At 39.2% G+C, this 17377-nt stretch overlaps 1 protein-coding gene across 3 annotated transcripts in view; it reads left to right on the top strand.

The window, feature by feature from the left end:
• gba2 (glucosidase, beta (bile acid) 2) overlaps positions 1 to 16711 on the top strand; it is a 63290-nt gene extending 46579 nt beyond the window's left edge. For 2 of the 3 annotated variants that reach the window (XM_043687103.2, XM_043687094.2), the window contains exons 14-18: positions 2149 to 2255; positions 2978 to 3120; positions 6047 to 6162; positions 10103 to 10294; positions 15510 to 16711. In XM_043687103.2, the coding sequence (XP_043543038.2) occupies positions 2149 to 2255; positions 2978 to 3120; positions 6047 to 6162; positions 10103 to 10294; positions 15510 to 15692 (741 nt within the window). In that variant the 3' untranslated portion in view covers positions 15693 to 16711. The remainder of the gene's footprint in view (positions 1 to 2148; positions 2256 to 2977; positions 3121 to 6046; positions 6163 to 10102; positions 10295 to 15509) is intronic. The other variant, XM_043687123.2, reaches the window with a different exon arrangement.
• Positions 16712 to 17377: the final 666 nt, after the last annotated feature.

Raw genomic sequence — 17377 nt, 5'->3', positions numbered from 1 at the left:
GCAGCGGTGGTGGAAACAGTCATTAGGGACATTTAAGCAACTGCTGGACACATGGACAGCAGTGAATTGAGGGATGTGTAGGTTAGGTAATCTTATTTTAGATTAGGAATAATCTTCGGCACAACATCATGGGCCGAAGGGCTTGTTCTGAGGTGTACTTTGTTCTTTGTTCTAACTCTTGCTGTCAGTAAAGCAAGCTTTGACAGCTGTAGGACCTTGGGGATCTGACGACAATGACATCAATTTATAACAACCCCACTTCTGGGACCTGCATTTTCACAACACCTGAGCTTGGCTTCAGATCAGATCAAATTAGATCTGGACCTCCTTGAACAGGAATTTATGTTTCAAAGTTGCAGCTTGTGAAACGTGAAAGTGCACCTTGAAATGTTGAGCTATTATAATCGTTGTGCAGTCACATCATGTCCTAACACCGCACAGTTCCTTCACTTGCAATGAGGGAATGGGAGATGGGAGCAGATATTCTAAAATGAGAGGTGAGTGGGAGTGGCAGAGACTGCAGGTTGGAGGTTTTGCAGTAAGGGGATGGGTTAGGAAGCAGCAAAATGTTCTCCATTGGGTCAGCTGGCCTAACATCATATCTGTGAAACAACTTAAACTGAATCTTACAATTGTTGACTGTTGACTAACATTGGAAAATAGCAAAAAGGAATTGAACAAAGTTGGAGTGAGGATGTAATTGTACTTGATTCTTGCAATAAAAGCCAATGTTCCATTTGTCTTCTGAACCAACTGCTGTATTTTTCTACTTTTTTGAGTTGTATACACCAGAACATCCAGATGCCTCTCGATGGTAAAGTTTTGTAGTCTTTATTCTTTCAAAAAGTATGCTGCTTTATTCTTACCAGAGTGGACAAATTCACATTTGCCTGCATTGTATTCCATCTGCCAAAATTTGCTGACTAACTTGATTTTTCTATTTCCCTTTGCAAGCTATGACCTTTTTGCAATTTGCTCTCCTGCCTATTTTTATATCACCAGTAAATTTAGCAACCATACATTTGATCTGTTCATCCAAGTTAATAATATAGGGGACAATAATACAGTATTGACCCCTGTGACACTGTTGAAAAGACCAGAGTTATGCCAGTTTTGTCCTTCCTCTTAGCTAATTGTGTCGTCAAGCTCCACTCTTCCCTAACCCTCTAAAGAAAAACAACCATGAGCTCTTACTTTGTGTAGTAACTATTGTGGCACCTTATCAAATAATCCAATCCAAGTATGTCACATGTACAAGTTTCCTTTTATCCAACTTGCTTGTTATTTCCTCCAAGAATTCTAATAAATTAGTTAAATATGGATTTGCTTTCATAAAACCTGTCACAAGTATTATAATATACTTTACGTCCTGATTTTACCTGTTATTAATGGATTCTAAAGTTTTCCCTGTACAGGTCTTAACCTAATTGGCAAATAGTTTCATGCTTTTTGTCTCCTCTCCTTTCTTAAATAGAATGTTACATTAGCAATTTTTATGATCCACTAGGAACATTTCTGAATTTAGAGAATTTTGGAATTTCACATGTGCAATTTCTGCAACCTCCTTTTTGAGACCCAAGGGTCAGGCCAGGGGGGGGGGGGGGGGGGGTTTCAACCTTTCGTTCTAATAGAAAGCAGTTTGGTAAGATTGTATCGTTGACAAAATTTCTTTCCAACTCTTTTTTTTTGAGAGAACATTACAGATCAAAAATACTGAATTGCTTATTGCAGGTTATTTATAATTCATGTTTCTCAAATATTGAAGTACTGAAGAAGTTTCAATAGATGTTTAACAAAATTAGGATTTCACTTGTGTTTCAGCATTAGGGAATAAGCAAGTATTCCTTAAATAGAATTGATAGATGATTTAGAAGAAAAAACTATAGTAAAATAATATGTAAATTTTGGGAAGCTTAATGAGCTGAATGAAGTTTATTCACTGCTTTTCGCACTGTATTCAAATAATTGCCTTTTGTAAAGCTGGTAGGTCATCTTGTTTCACCGTATTTTTAAGGGGTGAGGAAAACCCAACATCAAAAGAGGTGAACTTTAACAATCTGAATTTGTTTGTTTGAACGTTTGTATGGAATTTAAAGCAAGATTAATAACTGATGAAAACGGAGTTTGTAACTTCAATACTGTTTTTAGGCTGTCATGGATTCTGAACTGAAGTTTGATACTGATGGAGATGGACTTATTGAAAACTCTGGTTATGCTGACCAGACTTATGATGGTTGGGCTGTAACGGGACCTAGGTAAGAAATCCACCCCTCTCTTTTTATTTAAAGGTACAAGCCAATTTTATTGAGAGCAATTCAAATCTGCTCTTTTTGCTTTCAACTTTACTTGTCTCTTTCGTCTTCATTGTGCTATGTGTTATTCTTCAAAGAACATACAGGAAATCTTCTAAGAACATATACAGGAAATCTTCTATTCTATAACTGCTCTTAATTTTAATAAATCGAAATACCCTAGTCTACTTCAAAGGAGCATAATCAAACAGTATTTGACATTAAGATGCTTAAAATGGCTACTGGGGCTGACATTTCCGCTGATACCCTCTTGCCCGTTTAGTCAAAATCTGACCTGTGTTTCAAGTCCCTCAGATCATGAATGGAACATTAGTATTTACAATATGTTCGTTAGTGTACTTCAGTTACTGTCCTGTTTTTGTATTGTATGCCACAGTGTATCACCAGGAACTGTGAAAGTGTGACTCGAAATGTTGAACTATTATAATCGTTGTGCAGTCTCATCACGTCCTAACATCACACAGCTCCTTCACTTGCAGTGAGGGAATGGGAGAGGAGAGAAGATGGTTCTAAAATAAACAACTTTGTTTAAAGTCTGCCTTTTAGTAGTTTCACAAGTAACATTCATTTTGACTGAAACTATGAGGAGTGTTGTTGGTTAGTTCTGCAAAGCTGATGTGTATCGACTGTTCAAATTAATTCTGTTTTCTTTGTATAAATTGCAGTGCCTACTGTGGTGGGCTATGGTTAGCATCTGTGTGTATTATGTGCAAGATGGCTGAGATACTTAAAGAAGAAGAAGAATACAAAAAATACAGAGACATACTAGAAAAAGGAAAAGAAGCTTTTGAGAGGATCTTATGGAATGGTAAGCCTTATTCCTGAATTTAGCTATCACATTTAATATTAGCACTGATTAAAAATATTACTGGAAAAAAAACAACACTTGAACTAGAATAATTCTTTCCTAGCCTGTTAACTAGAATAGATAAAACTCCACATCTTGTGGAGAAGAAGGGATTTCCCTTAAGACCATACGAAATAGAAACACGGCTAGGCCATTCAGCCCCTCGAGTCTGCTGTGCCATCCAACACTTCTCACGTGTATTTCTCTGCATAACTTGATTCCCCTTCTGATCAAGAATATATCTCTCTCAACCTTAAATATCCACAAGGACTCTGTCCCCACAGCTGTTAGTGGCAGGATGTTCTAAAGGCACACAACCCTTTGAGAGAAGAGATTACTCCTCATCTCAATCTTAAATTGATATCCCTTTTATTCTGAGACGATGCCTTCTGATCCTGGAGCCTCCAATGAGGGGAAACATTTACCCTGTCAAGTTCCTCAAGAATCGTAACTGTTGCAATGAGAGATCCTGTCATTTTTCTAAACTCCAGCAAGTGGAGCTCCAACTTCCTTAGCCTTTGATCATCAGACAATCCCTCCATACTGGAGATATCCAGCAGAACTGCCTGCAATGAAAGCCCCTTCCTTAACTAAGGGGACCAAAACTGCTCTCAGTTCTAGATGTCATCTCACCAACACCTTGTACAGTTGCAGCAAGACTTCTCTATTCTTGTATTCCAACTCCCTTGAAATAAGGGCCAACATTCCATTAGCCTTCCTAATTACTGTGTATTTGTGTACTAGTTTTGCTTCATGCACAAGTACCCCAAGCCCCTTTTGGTGTTGCAGCTTTCTGCAGTTTTTTCTCCGTTGAAAAATACTTTTTTTGTTCTCTCTCAAAATGAGCAATTTCACATGTCTCAAATTCACATTTTTCTGTCAATTAACTTTTAAGAAAATGATTGCTAAAAAATAAAATGTTTAATCACTAAGCTTCAATGAAGATGTGCTGTGTTGGGAATCCTCATTCTTTGTGTCACCAGTTTTCGATTTGCTGCTTTAAAAGTACTGATTAATCAGGTTCTCCTTTCTGAGCAACACACCCTTCTAACCTTTTTTAACCCTGAGATGGATAGATTCTTGGAATACAAGGGGGTGAAAAGTTATTAGCATCAGCAGGAATCTGGACTGGAGATGAGCCATTATCTTAATAAATGGTGGAGAGGCTCAGCAAGCCAAATGGCCTATTTCTGCTCTTTGTCTATATGTATGAGGGAGCCATTTATTTAATATGTGCATTTTGTGTTAATCTCTTTTTGGGTACTAACTATTGTGAGGAGTTTTCAGTAGTTTGAGGTGTGATGTAAGTAGGTCATACATCCCAATGACTAGTGGACTGTACAAAAACAGCACATCCAGTTGATCATTTGCAGCAGACAGAAGGCCAATTAGATTCATTAGGTTAGATTCCCTACGGTGTGGAAACAGGCCCTTCAGCCCAACAAGTCCACACCGACCCTCCAAAGAGCAACTCACCCAGACCCATTTCCCTCTGTCTAATGCACCCAGCGCCATGGGCAATTTAGCCTGGCCAATTCACCCAACCTGCTCATCTTTGGAAATGGGAGGAAACCGGAGCACCCAGAGCAAACCCACACAGACACGGGGAGAATGTGCAAACTCAATACAGACAGTCACCCAAGGCAGGAATCGAACCCAGGTTCCTGGTGCTGTTAGGCAACAGTGCTAACTGCTGAGCCACCATGCTGCCCTATTTGTGCTGAATCAGCCTGTGCTTGTAAGCCACAAAATGCATTCACTATTGGATGCAATTCTGATATTGGAAATAGTTTATTAAATATCTGAAGTCTGTTACAAAGTTACACTAGAAATCAATTTAAGATAATCAGTCAGGCTCTCTGTGTATTCGTGTGTATTAGAAGCTATTGCATACAAGATCTTGTTTTGATTATGTTCCTTTGAAGTATGCTGGGATGTTTTGCAGTTTTAAAATTAAGGGCAACACAGAATAGAAAATTTCCAGTGTGTGTTCTGTGAAGAATAATACATAGTACAACGACGAGGAAAGATACAAGTAAAATTGAAAGCAAAAGAGTCCAGATTTGAATTATTCTCAATAATGTTGGCTTTGTAGCTTTAAATTACAAAAAAAAGATAAATTGATTTCTTACCCCCATCCCGTTACAGCCAAACCATCATTGGTCTTGTCAGCATAACCAGAGTTTTCAATAGTACGTCTACATCAGTATCAAATTTCAGTTCAGAATTCATAACAGCAACATTGAAGTTAAAACCTCAGTTTTCAAAAGCTATTAATCTTGCTTTACATTGCAAGCAAAATCCTGATTTGTTAAAGTTCACTGCTTTTGAATAGGGCTTTCCTCATTCCTTAAAAATGTTGTGAAGCCAGCTTATGCAAAAGGATACATATGCACATTGCCTACCTATGAAAAAAGTGCAACGAGACTGCCAGTTCCTACTGCAACACCCTGACCAATCCAAATCTGCTGTCAGTTCTGAGACATAAGATTGGCAGTTAACTGTTCTAGCTACAACTCCATGCCAGTAATTTGCTCAATAAATCAGCACTCTTCCATCTGTTTTCCAAGTCTGTTTCTTGCATCCTCGTTCTGATGATTGATTACAGGATGAAAAGCGTCACATTTTTGTCTATTTTGTTGCAATGTTTTAAGTTTTTTTTCCCTCTGTTGTGGTTACAACCACTTGGTCGATCCACTTAAATGGATGGGCGATGCACATGAACATTACATTGTGTGGAAAAATACATGTGACTTCGTGAAGCTTGTTGTTCTAGTCCTGAGGGGCTTTATTAATATCATGAAGATGCATGTTCTGACTTGTCTGCCGTCAGCAATGTTTTGAATTTTAGCAACCTATTGAATATGCCATTCTGCTAATTTTGCAGGGAAGTACTACAATTATGACAGTAGTAAGAAATGCTATGCAAATAGTGTGATGTCAGACCAGTGTGCTGGGCAGTGGTTTGTGAGAGCATGTGGCCTTGGAGAAGGTGAATACGAGGTAATTCTATTAAATGTTTTTGATAATTGTATATATTTGAAGGATTGAGTGGTGTGGCCAAAATTCTTACTACATTTGAGTAGACTTTTGATTGTCAGGGAAGTCAGGAGTTACGGGGGCAGACAGGAAAGTGAAGCTAAGATCACAACTAGATCGGCTATGACATTATTGAATGATGTAGTAGACTTAAAGGCTTAAGACTTAAAGTACTTGTGCTTTTCCTTCTTGTAACCCTTCACACCCTTGTCCCACAAATATCTACCTCTTGTCTGAAATTTTCATGGAGTCTTTTAGGATACATTCTAGAATCCCACTTTTTTTTGTGTGAAATGCTTATTGCTGTCATGCCTGAACAGCCTTACAATAATTTTACAAATGTTCCCCTTGTGGGCTTCTCTACCAGCTGGGAAGTTTACTTTTTCTCTTTTCTCTTTCTAGCCTAACAATTTTAAAATCTCATTTATCTATTGTATAGAGTTGTTTTCTCTTCCAGGTGAAACATGAAAACTAGGAGTTTGGCTTGGGACATATGTGCTTAGGAAGGATTGGAAAGAGGCACTGAAATGAGCCCTTAGCCATCACTTCTAGCCAAATCAGAGGGGATTGAATTATGAAGCCTCTAGCATATGCTACAAACTCCTTTTTAAATTAGAAAATTCTGTCTAACCCATGTATGTTAATTCTGGTGGATTTATCGCCATTAGGAATCGGGTCACATATATTCTGGTCTTGCCCAAAATCTACTTGCTTACTGTTCAGCCCATCTGAACAGTCTGTCAATATTGTCCTGGAATCTAAGGTTTTCCTTCTCACTATTTACCACATTGTCAGTGTGTCATCTGCAAACTTGCTGATCATACCTCTGACATTCATGTCTACATCATTAATGGACACAACAAACATAGGGGGATTCAGCACCAAATCCTGTGAACGTAGGTTTCCAGTTGCAAATATGCCTCCAAACATCACCCTCTGCTTCCTGTTACTAAGCAAATTTTGGATTCAGTTTGCCAATTTGCCCTGGATCCCTTGGGCTCTTCACTTCTCAACCAGCATGCCATGCATGATCGTGTCAAAAGCCATACTGAAGTCCATGTAGACTACATCAACTGCACTACACACCTTATTACCGCCGTAAAATTCAATCAAATCTATTAGGGGAGGTGAAGGCCTAATGGTTTTATCACTGGACTGTTAATTCAGAGAGCAAGATAACATTCTGGGGACTCTAGTTCAAATCCCAGTTTGGCAGGTGGTGGAATTTGAGTTCAATAAATTATGTGGATTTAAGAATCGAATGATGACCATGAATTGTTGATTGCCAGCAAGCTATCTGGTTCACTGCCCCCAGGTTAAGAAGGCATACGGTATGTTAGGTTTCATTGGTAGAGTGATTGAGTTCCAGAACCGCAATATCATGCTGCAACTATACAAAATGCTGGTGTGGCCACACTTGGAATATTGTGTACAGTTCTGGTCGCCCCATTACAGAAAGGATGTGGAAGCATTGGAAAAGGTGTAGAGAATGTTGCCTGGTCTGGAGGGAAGGCCTTATGAGGAAAGGCTGAGAGACGTGGGTCTGTTTTCATTGAAAGGAAGAAGGCTAAGGGGGGATTTGATTGAGACATACAAGATGATCAGAGGATTAGATAGGATAGACAGAGAAAGACTTTTTCCTAGGATAATGACGTCCGCTTGTATGAGAGGGCATAACTACAAATTGAGGGGTGATAGATTTAAGACAGACGCAGCGAGTGGTAAGGGCGTGGAATGCCGTACCTGCTAATGTAGTCAACTCAGCCACATTAGGGAGATTTAAACAATCCTTAAATAAGCACATGAATGATTTTGGGATAGTGTAGGGGGACGAGCTGAGAATAGTTCACAGGTCAGCGCAACATAGAGGGTTCAAGGGCCTGTTCTGCACTGTATTTTTCTAAAATGCCATCCTTACCTGGTCCTTACCTATATGTGATTCCTGACCCACAGCAATGTGATTAACTCTTAACTGGCCTCTAGGCAATTAGAGATGGGTAATAAATGCTGCCTAACCAGCAACACCGTCATCCTGTGAATGAATAAAGAAAAGTTAGAAAAGATCTGCCTGCTGCAAAGCCTAGGTGATTATCCTTGATTAATCCTTCTCCCATAGAAGAGATTAACTCTGTCCCTCAGATTGTTTGTCCCCCAATAATTTCCCTACCACAAATGGTAGACTTGATGGCCTGTAGTTTCCTAGTTTTTCCCATTACTCATTTTTGAATAATGGTTTCACATGAACTGTCTTCTAATCCTCTAGCACCCATCCCGTGCCCAAAGAGGATCTAAAAATTAATGTTAGATCCCCTGGTCTGCCACAAGACGCACTGCAGAAACTCACTCAAGGCTCCCTCATCAGCACTTTCTAAACTTGTGATCCACACAACCTAGAATGGTAAGGGCAGCAGATGCATGGGTATACCATGACTTATAGGTTCCGAGCCATACACCATCCTGATTTGGAAGTTTGGTTTCATTTCCTTTGCTATCACTGGGGCTAAATCATGGAATTACATCCACACTGCTGTTAGGGAAGTATGTTCTACAGCAGTTTAATAAGGTAGCTAATCTCTACCTTCTCAAGGGCAATTGTTGATTGACCATAAATGTTGGCCTTTTCAGCATGGATATTCCATGAAAGTATATTTTTAGTAAAAATTCTACAATGTTATGGGTCACATACACGGTGATAATGAAGCCATTTAGAAAAAGTAATGTGCAGGGTTTACACAATGCTGGTGGAATACCAGCATTGTGTAAATCTGTGCATCTTGCTGTCAAGCTCTTAGGAAATGGTCCTGGACCATTTCCTAGGAAGAAAGGAAGGCTAGTAGGAATATTTCTACTCTTTATTCTAATTTTTATTTTTCAAAAGTCTGCGAAGTCTGGACATAGTTTCAAGTAGATTACTTGAATGTTGCATCATCCTTGCAAGATGCCTGTTGAAGAAACAATTACAACATCAATGGCAATCATTGCCGATAAAACTTAATTTTGTACTTTCTGATAAATAATGGCCCTAGCTTGATTACAACCTATAATGTGAAAATATAGCTCATCCTGCCCCTCTGCTTCATTTACCTGCAACTTGTAAAAATTGTTAAATACTGTTATCAATGTTTGTAAAGCTCAGAAAATTATTTCAAGTCTTTTTTTTTTGTCCCCCTCCACTGCAATTTCATTTCTGGAAACACCTTTGGGTGCCAGTAGACATCTAATCTAAACAATTCTTGAAGTATAAGCCATGAATAGAAATTATCTAAGCCTAAGACTCTCACTTAAGCCTGATCTTTTTCATGTCCTGTCCTAAGATTCATGTATTTTCTAAATTGGATCTCTATTCAGTATCAGGAGCAGGAGCCTTGGCTATATTATTGTTCCATTTTCTAATCCTTTTCTCGTTTAAGGGGATCACATTTTAATTGCCTATGTGTGGCTAAAATCAAGAAATTTAGATCAAACAGATTAACCCTAAAAAGTGTCTGTTCTGTATAGCATAGTAGTATTGTGAAATTAATGCATTTACTCAAGATTATTGTGTGCGTTCAGTCTGTAATTCTATTCCAACTGTTTCCTTAAATAATTGGACAGTGGGACTGTATCGACACAGTAAACTTACACCTGAAATTTGCTGGATGGTTTAGTTTTAGGCTATGGTTTGTTTATCTGGTGAGGTGAGATGAAGCATTTTCTTGCTTGAAAAATAATTGATAAAAAAGATTGTTTCACATCAATTTGGAAAATCGTGGAAGAGGTTTCAGAGGCATAAGGCTGAATTTCTTGTTTGCCCTGTGGTGGTGCTATATTGTATGCAGAAATAGTTGAAAATTGATAAATATGTAATGTGTATGTGTATATCACATTATGCTGCTAAAATAAGAGTGTTATTTAATATTTACAGGTATTTCCAAAAGCTCATGTTTTATCAGCACTAAAGACAATCTTCGACTTGAATGTAATGAGTTTTGCCAATGGGACTATGGGTGCAGTAAATGGAATGAGACCCAATGGTACAATAGACACATCCAGTGTCCAATCAGATGAGGTTTGGATTGGGGTAGTCTATGGTCTGGCTGCCACCATGATACAAGAGGTGAGTTAGTAAGAAAGATGTTTCCGGTACTGGAGACTGAGTTATAACTCAATGGTGGGATGTTTTTCCACTGGAACATAAGTTGAGGGGTGACCTTATACAGGTCTATAAAATTGATGGTTGATTATCATAAAAACCCATCTGGTTCACTAGTGTCTTTTTAGAGTATTAAATATGCCATCCTCGCCTTGTCTGGCCAACATGTGACTTCAGACCCACAGCAACGTGGTTGACTCTCTTTGAAATGGGCGAAAGTGAGGACTGCAGATTCTGGAGATCAGAGTCAAGAGTGTGATGCTGGAAAAGCACAACAGATCAGGCAGCATTCGAGGACCAGGAAAATCGACGTTTCGGGTAAAAGCCCTTCATCCTAGCAAACCATCCAGTTGTACTGATTGCTACAAAGTCTCAAAGAAATGAAACCAGACTGATCACCTGATGTTGACCGAGACACTAGAAAAAACACTGACAGAAACAGCCCTGTCGACCTTGCAAAGTCATCTTTACTAACATCTGGGGGCTCTTACAAAACTAGGAGAACTGTCTCAGACTAGTCAAGCAACAGCCATACTTGTGGAATCCATACCTTACAGGCAATGTCCCAGATACCACCATCACTGTCCCCGATGGATATGTCTTGTCCCAAGACAAGATGGATATGCAGGACAGACCCAGCAGAAGTGGCGTCACAGTGATGTACAGTTGGGAGGGAGTTGCCCTGGGAGTCCTCAACATTGATTCTGGACCCCATGAAGACTCTTGCTTTCAAGTTAAACATGGGCAAGGAAACCTCCTTCTGATTATCACGTACCATCCTCTCTCAGCTAATGAATTCGTACTGCTCTATGTTGAGCAACACTTAGTGCTCCACCCTCAGTGCTTCCTCTAAGGGCGCAAAGCTGTACTCTTGGATGGGGCATTTCGACATCCACCACCAAGAGTGGTTTAGCAGCAGCACTACAGATCAAGCCGGTGAGGTCCTAAATGATATTGCTGCTAATTGGCTCCGCAGCAGATGATGAGGGAACCAATAAAAAGAAAAAACAATCTGCTAGCTGTGGATGCATTTGTTCATGTCAGTATTGGTAAGAGTGACTACCACATAGTCCTTGTGGAGACAAAGTCTGATCATCGTACTGAGAATAACTTCCACCGTGTTCTGTTCCGCAATCACCATTCATTCTAAATTGGACAAACTTAGAACAAATCTAGCAACTCAGGACTGGATATCTGTGAGGCGCTGTGGACCATCAACAACAACAGAATTGTACTCCAACACAATCTAACCTCATTGCCCAGAAAATGCCTATTCAACCATTACCATCAAGCCAGGGGATCAATCTTGGTTCAATGGAGAGTGCAGGAGGGCATGCCAGGAGTGGCATCAGGCATACCTGAAAATGATGTGTACACCTAGTGAAGCTACCAAACGTGAGTACTTGCATACAAAACAGCATAAGCAGCGAGTAATTGAAAGAGCTAACCGATCCCATAACCAACAGATCAGATCTAAGCCCTGCAAGCCTGTCACATCCAATTGTGAATGGTGGTGGATAATTAAACACCTCACTGAAGGAGGAGGAGGCTAGGCAAATAACCCCATCCTCAATGATGTAAGAGCACAGCACAAAAGAAAAGGTTGAAGCATTCACAGCCGTCTTAAGCTAGAAGTGCCCATTGGAACATTCATCTCAGCTGCCTCCAGTGGTCCCCAGCATTACAGATACCAGTCTTCAGCCAATTCAATTCACTCCACGTGACACCAGGAAACAGTTGGAGACATCTGGATACTACAAAAAGCTACTGGTCCTGTCAACATTCTTGCAATAGTACTGAAGACTTGTTCTCAAGAACTTGCAGCACACCTAGCCAAGTTGTTCCCGTGCAGTTGAAACACTGGCATTTATCTGGCAGTGTGGAAAATTGCCCAGGTATGACCTGTACATAAAAAGCAAGTCAAATCCAACCCAGCCAATTACTGCCCCCATCAATCTTCTCTTGATCATCAGTAAAGTGATGGAACATATCGTCAACAGTGCTATCAAACAGCACCTGCTTGGTGATGCCCAATTTGGGTTTCATCAAAGCCACTCTGCTCCTGACCTCATTATAGCCTTGGTTCAATCATAGACAAAAGAGCTGAATTCCAGAGGTGAGAGTGACAGCCCTTGACATCAAGAGTCCTAAGAAAACTAAAATCAATGGGTATCAGGGAGCAAACTCTCCACTGGTTAGAGTCATACCTGGCACATGGGAGAATGGTTATGGTTGTTGGACGTCAGTCATCTCGGCTTCAAGACATCTCTGCAGGAGTTCCTCAGTGCAGTGTCCTAGCTGCTTCATCAATGAACTTCCCTCCATCATTAAGGTCAGAAGTAGGATGTTTGATGACTGCACAATGCTCAGCACCTTTTGTGACTCCTCAGATACTGAAGCAGTCCATGTCCAAATGCAACAAGAACTGTACAGTATTCGGGCTTGGGCTAACAAGTGGCAAGTAACATTCACACCACAAATGCCGAGCTATGACTATCACCAATAAGAGACAATCTAACCACTGCCCCTTGAAATTCAGTGGTGTTACCATCACTGAATTCCCTCACTATTAACATCTTTGGGGTGGGGTTACCATTGATGAGAAACTGCCACGTAAACACAGTGGCTACAAGAGCAGGTTCGAGACAAGGAATACTGTGGCAATCAACACCTGACTCCCCAAAGCCTGTCGATCATCTACAAAGCACAAAGTCAGGAGCGTGATTGAGTACTCCCCACTTGCTTGGATGAGTGCATTTCCAACAACATTCAAGCTTGACATCATCCTGGACAAAGTAACCTGCATGATTTGGCACCACACGCATACACTCCCTCCACCACCAATGCTCCGTTGCAGCTTGACCTACAAGATGCACTGCAGAAATTCACCAAAGATCCTCAGAATATGACTCCCATAATACAGGTATATTCTGACCTACCAGCGTCAATGTAATATACAGTCAGCAAGGAGTTGTCCTGAGATTCTTCAGCATTGGACTCTGGATTCTCTGAAGTCTCATAACATCAAGTCAAACGTAGGGGAAGGAAACCTTCTGATTACCATATGCAAGGGTGCAGAAAGTATCTTGGATGGGAGAGTTTAGTGTTTCAGTGGCAAAGTTAGTGACCAGGCTGGCTGAGTTCTAAAGGACATAGCTGTTGGACTGGATTCATGGCAAGTGATGAGGGGATCAACAAGAGGGAAAAATCTACTTTATCTTGCCATCATCAGCCCATCATAAAATCAGTGGGAGTGATATGCATATGCATTCCTTATGGAGACAAAGTTCCATCTTCACATTAAGGAAACCGATTATTGTTATGTGACACTCCCATTGTGTGAAACGGGGTAGATTTTAAACAGATCTAGCAACTCCAATCTGGGCATCCATTTAAGTTCAGTGCTATCAACCATACTGGTAGTGTACAAAACCACAGTCTGTAACGTCGTTGCACATCTCCCTTTACCTTTTGCCATGAAATCTGGAGATCAACGCTGGTTCTATGAGGCATGTCGGAGAGCATGCTAACCTGAGATGTCAACCTGGTGAAGTTTCGACACAAGACTGCTTGCATGCCAAACAACAGCAGCACCCAATAGACCAGGGTAAGTGATCAGATTTGCAGTCTTGAGACATCTGTTTATAAATTGTGATGAACAACTAAACCACTATCAGGAATTGGAGGCTCCAAAATATCACCATCCTTGATTTTAATGGGGTAGTTCACCACATTCCTGCAAAACACACAGCTGAAACGTTTACATCTATCTTTATCCAGGACTGCCTAGTGCTATTTTATCTCGATCACCTCCTCTGGTCCCAGCAACACAGGTGCAAACTTCAACCACTTTGATTTGTTAATGATATTGAGGAATATTGAGAAATTTCTGAAAACATTGGATCTGCAAAGGCTATTAGACCTCACAACTTTACAGCAATAACATTGATGACTTGTGCTCCAGAATAAGCTCAGCCTCTCGCCAAGTATTTCCAGCACTGCTAAAACTCCAACGTCTGTTTGAAAATGTGGAAAATTGTCCAGGTGTATCCTGTGCACAGAAAACAGGATCAATCCAAGCCGGTCAATTGCTCTTCTATGAGCTTATCTCTCTATATTAGCAAAGTGATGGAAGACATAACTGCTTAGCAATAATCTGCTCACTGATGCTTAGTTTCAGTTCTGTCAGAGCCACTCAGCTCCCGACCTCATGACAACCTTGGTGCAAATATAGACCAAAGAGCTGAACTCGAGGTGGAGTGAAATTGAAGGCCCATTACATCAAGGGCACATTAACAAAGTATAACACTACGGAGCCAAAGCAAAACCGAAGGAAATGGAAATTAAAGGGAAAATTTTCTGCTGTTGAAGTAGATAGTTGGTGTTGGTCAAGCATCTTCAGGAATCTGAAGGGCTTATGCCCGAAACGTCGATTCTCCTGCTCCTTGGATGCTGCCTGACCTGCTGTGCTTTTCCAGCAACACATTTTTCAGTGTGGATAATCCTGCCAACTATATTTGAACAATACTCATTATTTTCCAGCAATTGCCCATTAAACTAAATGTTAGGTTTTGTCTGATTAGTGCTGGTGCCTCAATCATCTGTTGTTATCAAAGCACCTACAAATCACTGTGAAAACTCAAACCTCCACTTCAAAGCTCTACAGAACTGACTTCCAATCTGCACGTCACTTACCATTTAACTTTATTTGCTTTAAAAGTAAGGAATTAATGATTGATCTCATCTGGGAAAATCTATACTGGAATGAAGAATTATTGGGGTAGCATGTGCAATGATAAATTAGTGGATGAATGTGCAGAGAACACCATCAAAAGTGGTGAAAAGGGAGAGGATAATTATCAAAAAAACTAGATCTGTAGGGTTGGAATCACATCTATCATAGTTGCTATACATCATAAGCGCTACCTAGTGGCTGTAGTAGGGACCTATACTTTTAAATTCAGGCTATCGACTTCCAATAATTCTGCCTGACCTCTTTCTCAATTTTACACCCACCCTTGCATGTGCTCCCCAAAATCTATCTTCCTCCTCCTGTGCCTGCATGCTTATTCCTATGCAGTGGTTATGAGTACATTAGTTTGCATTATAACATTTTTGAAATATAGTTTAACTTAAGATTCATTTAAAAGATTAATTGTTTTCCTCTGGGGATTCACAGGGACTTGTCACTGAAGGTTTCAAGACTGCAGAAGGTACATACAGGACAGTATGGGAACAACTTGGCATGGCTTTTCAGACACCTGAAGCCTATTGCAAAAAGAACATTTATCGTTCATTGGCATATATGAGACCTCTGAGCATTTGGAGTATGCAGCTAGCACTGGACAAAATGCATGAGTAACTTGACTTGTCTGACATTCATATTTGTAAATGATGAGTGAGCTTCAGATTTGTCATTTACTTTCTTTAGTCAGTAATGCACCTCCAAACCCTAGCATCAATTAGAGCTTTGACTATTTTCCAAATATACCACTACTTCATTGCATTACAGTAATATGCAAAGTGTGCAAAATAATTATAAAAATATTCCTCATTAAAGAGAAGATGCAAGATCAATTGTTTTTCATTCATGTCAAACGATGTCCTAAAAAATTTAATCAAGCACACTTCGTTATAACTTTAATTTATATTAAAGCCCTGAAAAATGTGCACCGGATTGAAACAGTTCAACAGCAAATTAATAGTAATAACAAAAATTGATATTATGTTTTCAGATCTACATGAGCATCTTAAATTTATGATGTTCATTATGCAATGCAAGGCTGAACCTAAACCTTTCAAGCAGCCTTGCCATTTTTTTGAAGACAAAAAGAGCACATTCCTGTTTTTGAAAGTTGACAGCAAAACATTGAAACCTTTTTTAGGCATATGGTCACTGGTGCTGTAGAATGTCAAGATAATACTTCACTTGGATTTATTTCAAACTCATGATTTCTAGCTCAGATAGTTCAATCATTAAACAACTTTCCTAATATCTTCATTCCAGATGTTATATTTTAGTTCCTGAAGGATTTGCTTTATGAAGTCAAAGGCATATTCTAAATTGAAATGTTTGGGATGAATATGGATGATCACTAAATTGTATATTTGCACTTTGTATATACAATCAATAACAATCATTTAGAAAATCAATGCAATTTTGCAAAACAGTTGTGAAAATGTTGATTTGAAATGTTTCTCAGACATTTCAAATTTTTCTGGTTAAACTTACTTTTGAACTGAAGAGTTTTAAACAAAGCAGTACTGTGTGTTAATCTTTTGTTTTTAAACTACACTCATTTGGGTATGTAATGGATTTTTGACACCAAACGTGGTCTGGTTACTATGTATGAAATAATAAATTGTACATTTTTGTGTGTATATATGAATTTCTTTTAGTCACTTTTTTCTATATATTTGAGTACACTACAAATATATCATTTTGAATGAGTGCCCAACTGTGTATTACAATTGGGCAACTTGATTTTCAGTGTGAATTAAAGTAAATTACAGATGTAACTAATCACTTTTTTAGTGCATAGTAATGGCCATTTTGAGGAGAAAGGAAATGTAGAATGTGGGGTAAAAATGCTGTAGGCTAACTATCTAACATCAACCCTGCAGTAAAATATATATCTTCAAAGGTCTATATTGTATACAGAAAAACTAATTCTGAAGATTAGAAGTAAAGAAATATTGAAAGTATACAGCCAACCAATAGAAAGAATGTTCGGTTAATGCCCTGAATTTTCAATGTTAGTTTTAGCATAATTTCTGAAAACCAAGTTCATAATACATTGATATTTAAAGCCATCGAGGTTTCACTAAAACTTGCTCTGTTTCACAAACATTTATTTTTGTTTTGATCATTTCTTGGACTTGTTTTCTAAATCTAGTACACAAAACAAACTCGAACCTATCCAAATGTTGGTTCACTTTTATTGTTCTGAACATATTCTAAATGGCAATTTTCTGTGTTCCCCTTTCTAACTCATCTACATTTCTTGTTGGATTTCTTGTCAGTGTTTTGATGTTGTGCTGTTGGCT

This window comes from Chiloscyllium plagiosum, unplaced genomic scaffold (assembly GCF_037043375.1).
Source record: "Chiloscyllium plagiosum isolate Xiang-an unplaced genomic scaffold, Cpla_swu_hap1 HiC_scaffold_1, whole genome shotgun sequence".
NCBI classification, from domain to species: Eukaryota; Metazoa; Chordata; class Chondrichthyes; order Orectolobiformes; family Hemiscylliidae; genus Chiloscyllium; species Chiloscyllium plagiosum.
Note: the sequence above shows the minus strand (reverse complement) of the source record. Positions and strands in the feature narration are given on the sequence as shown.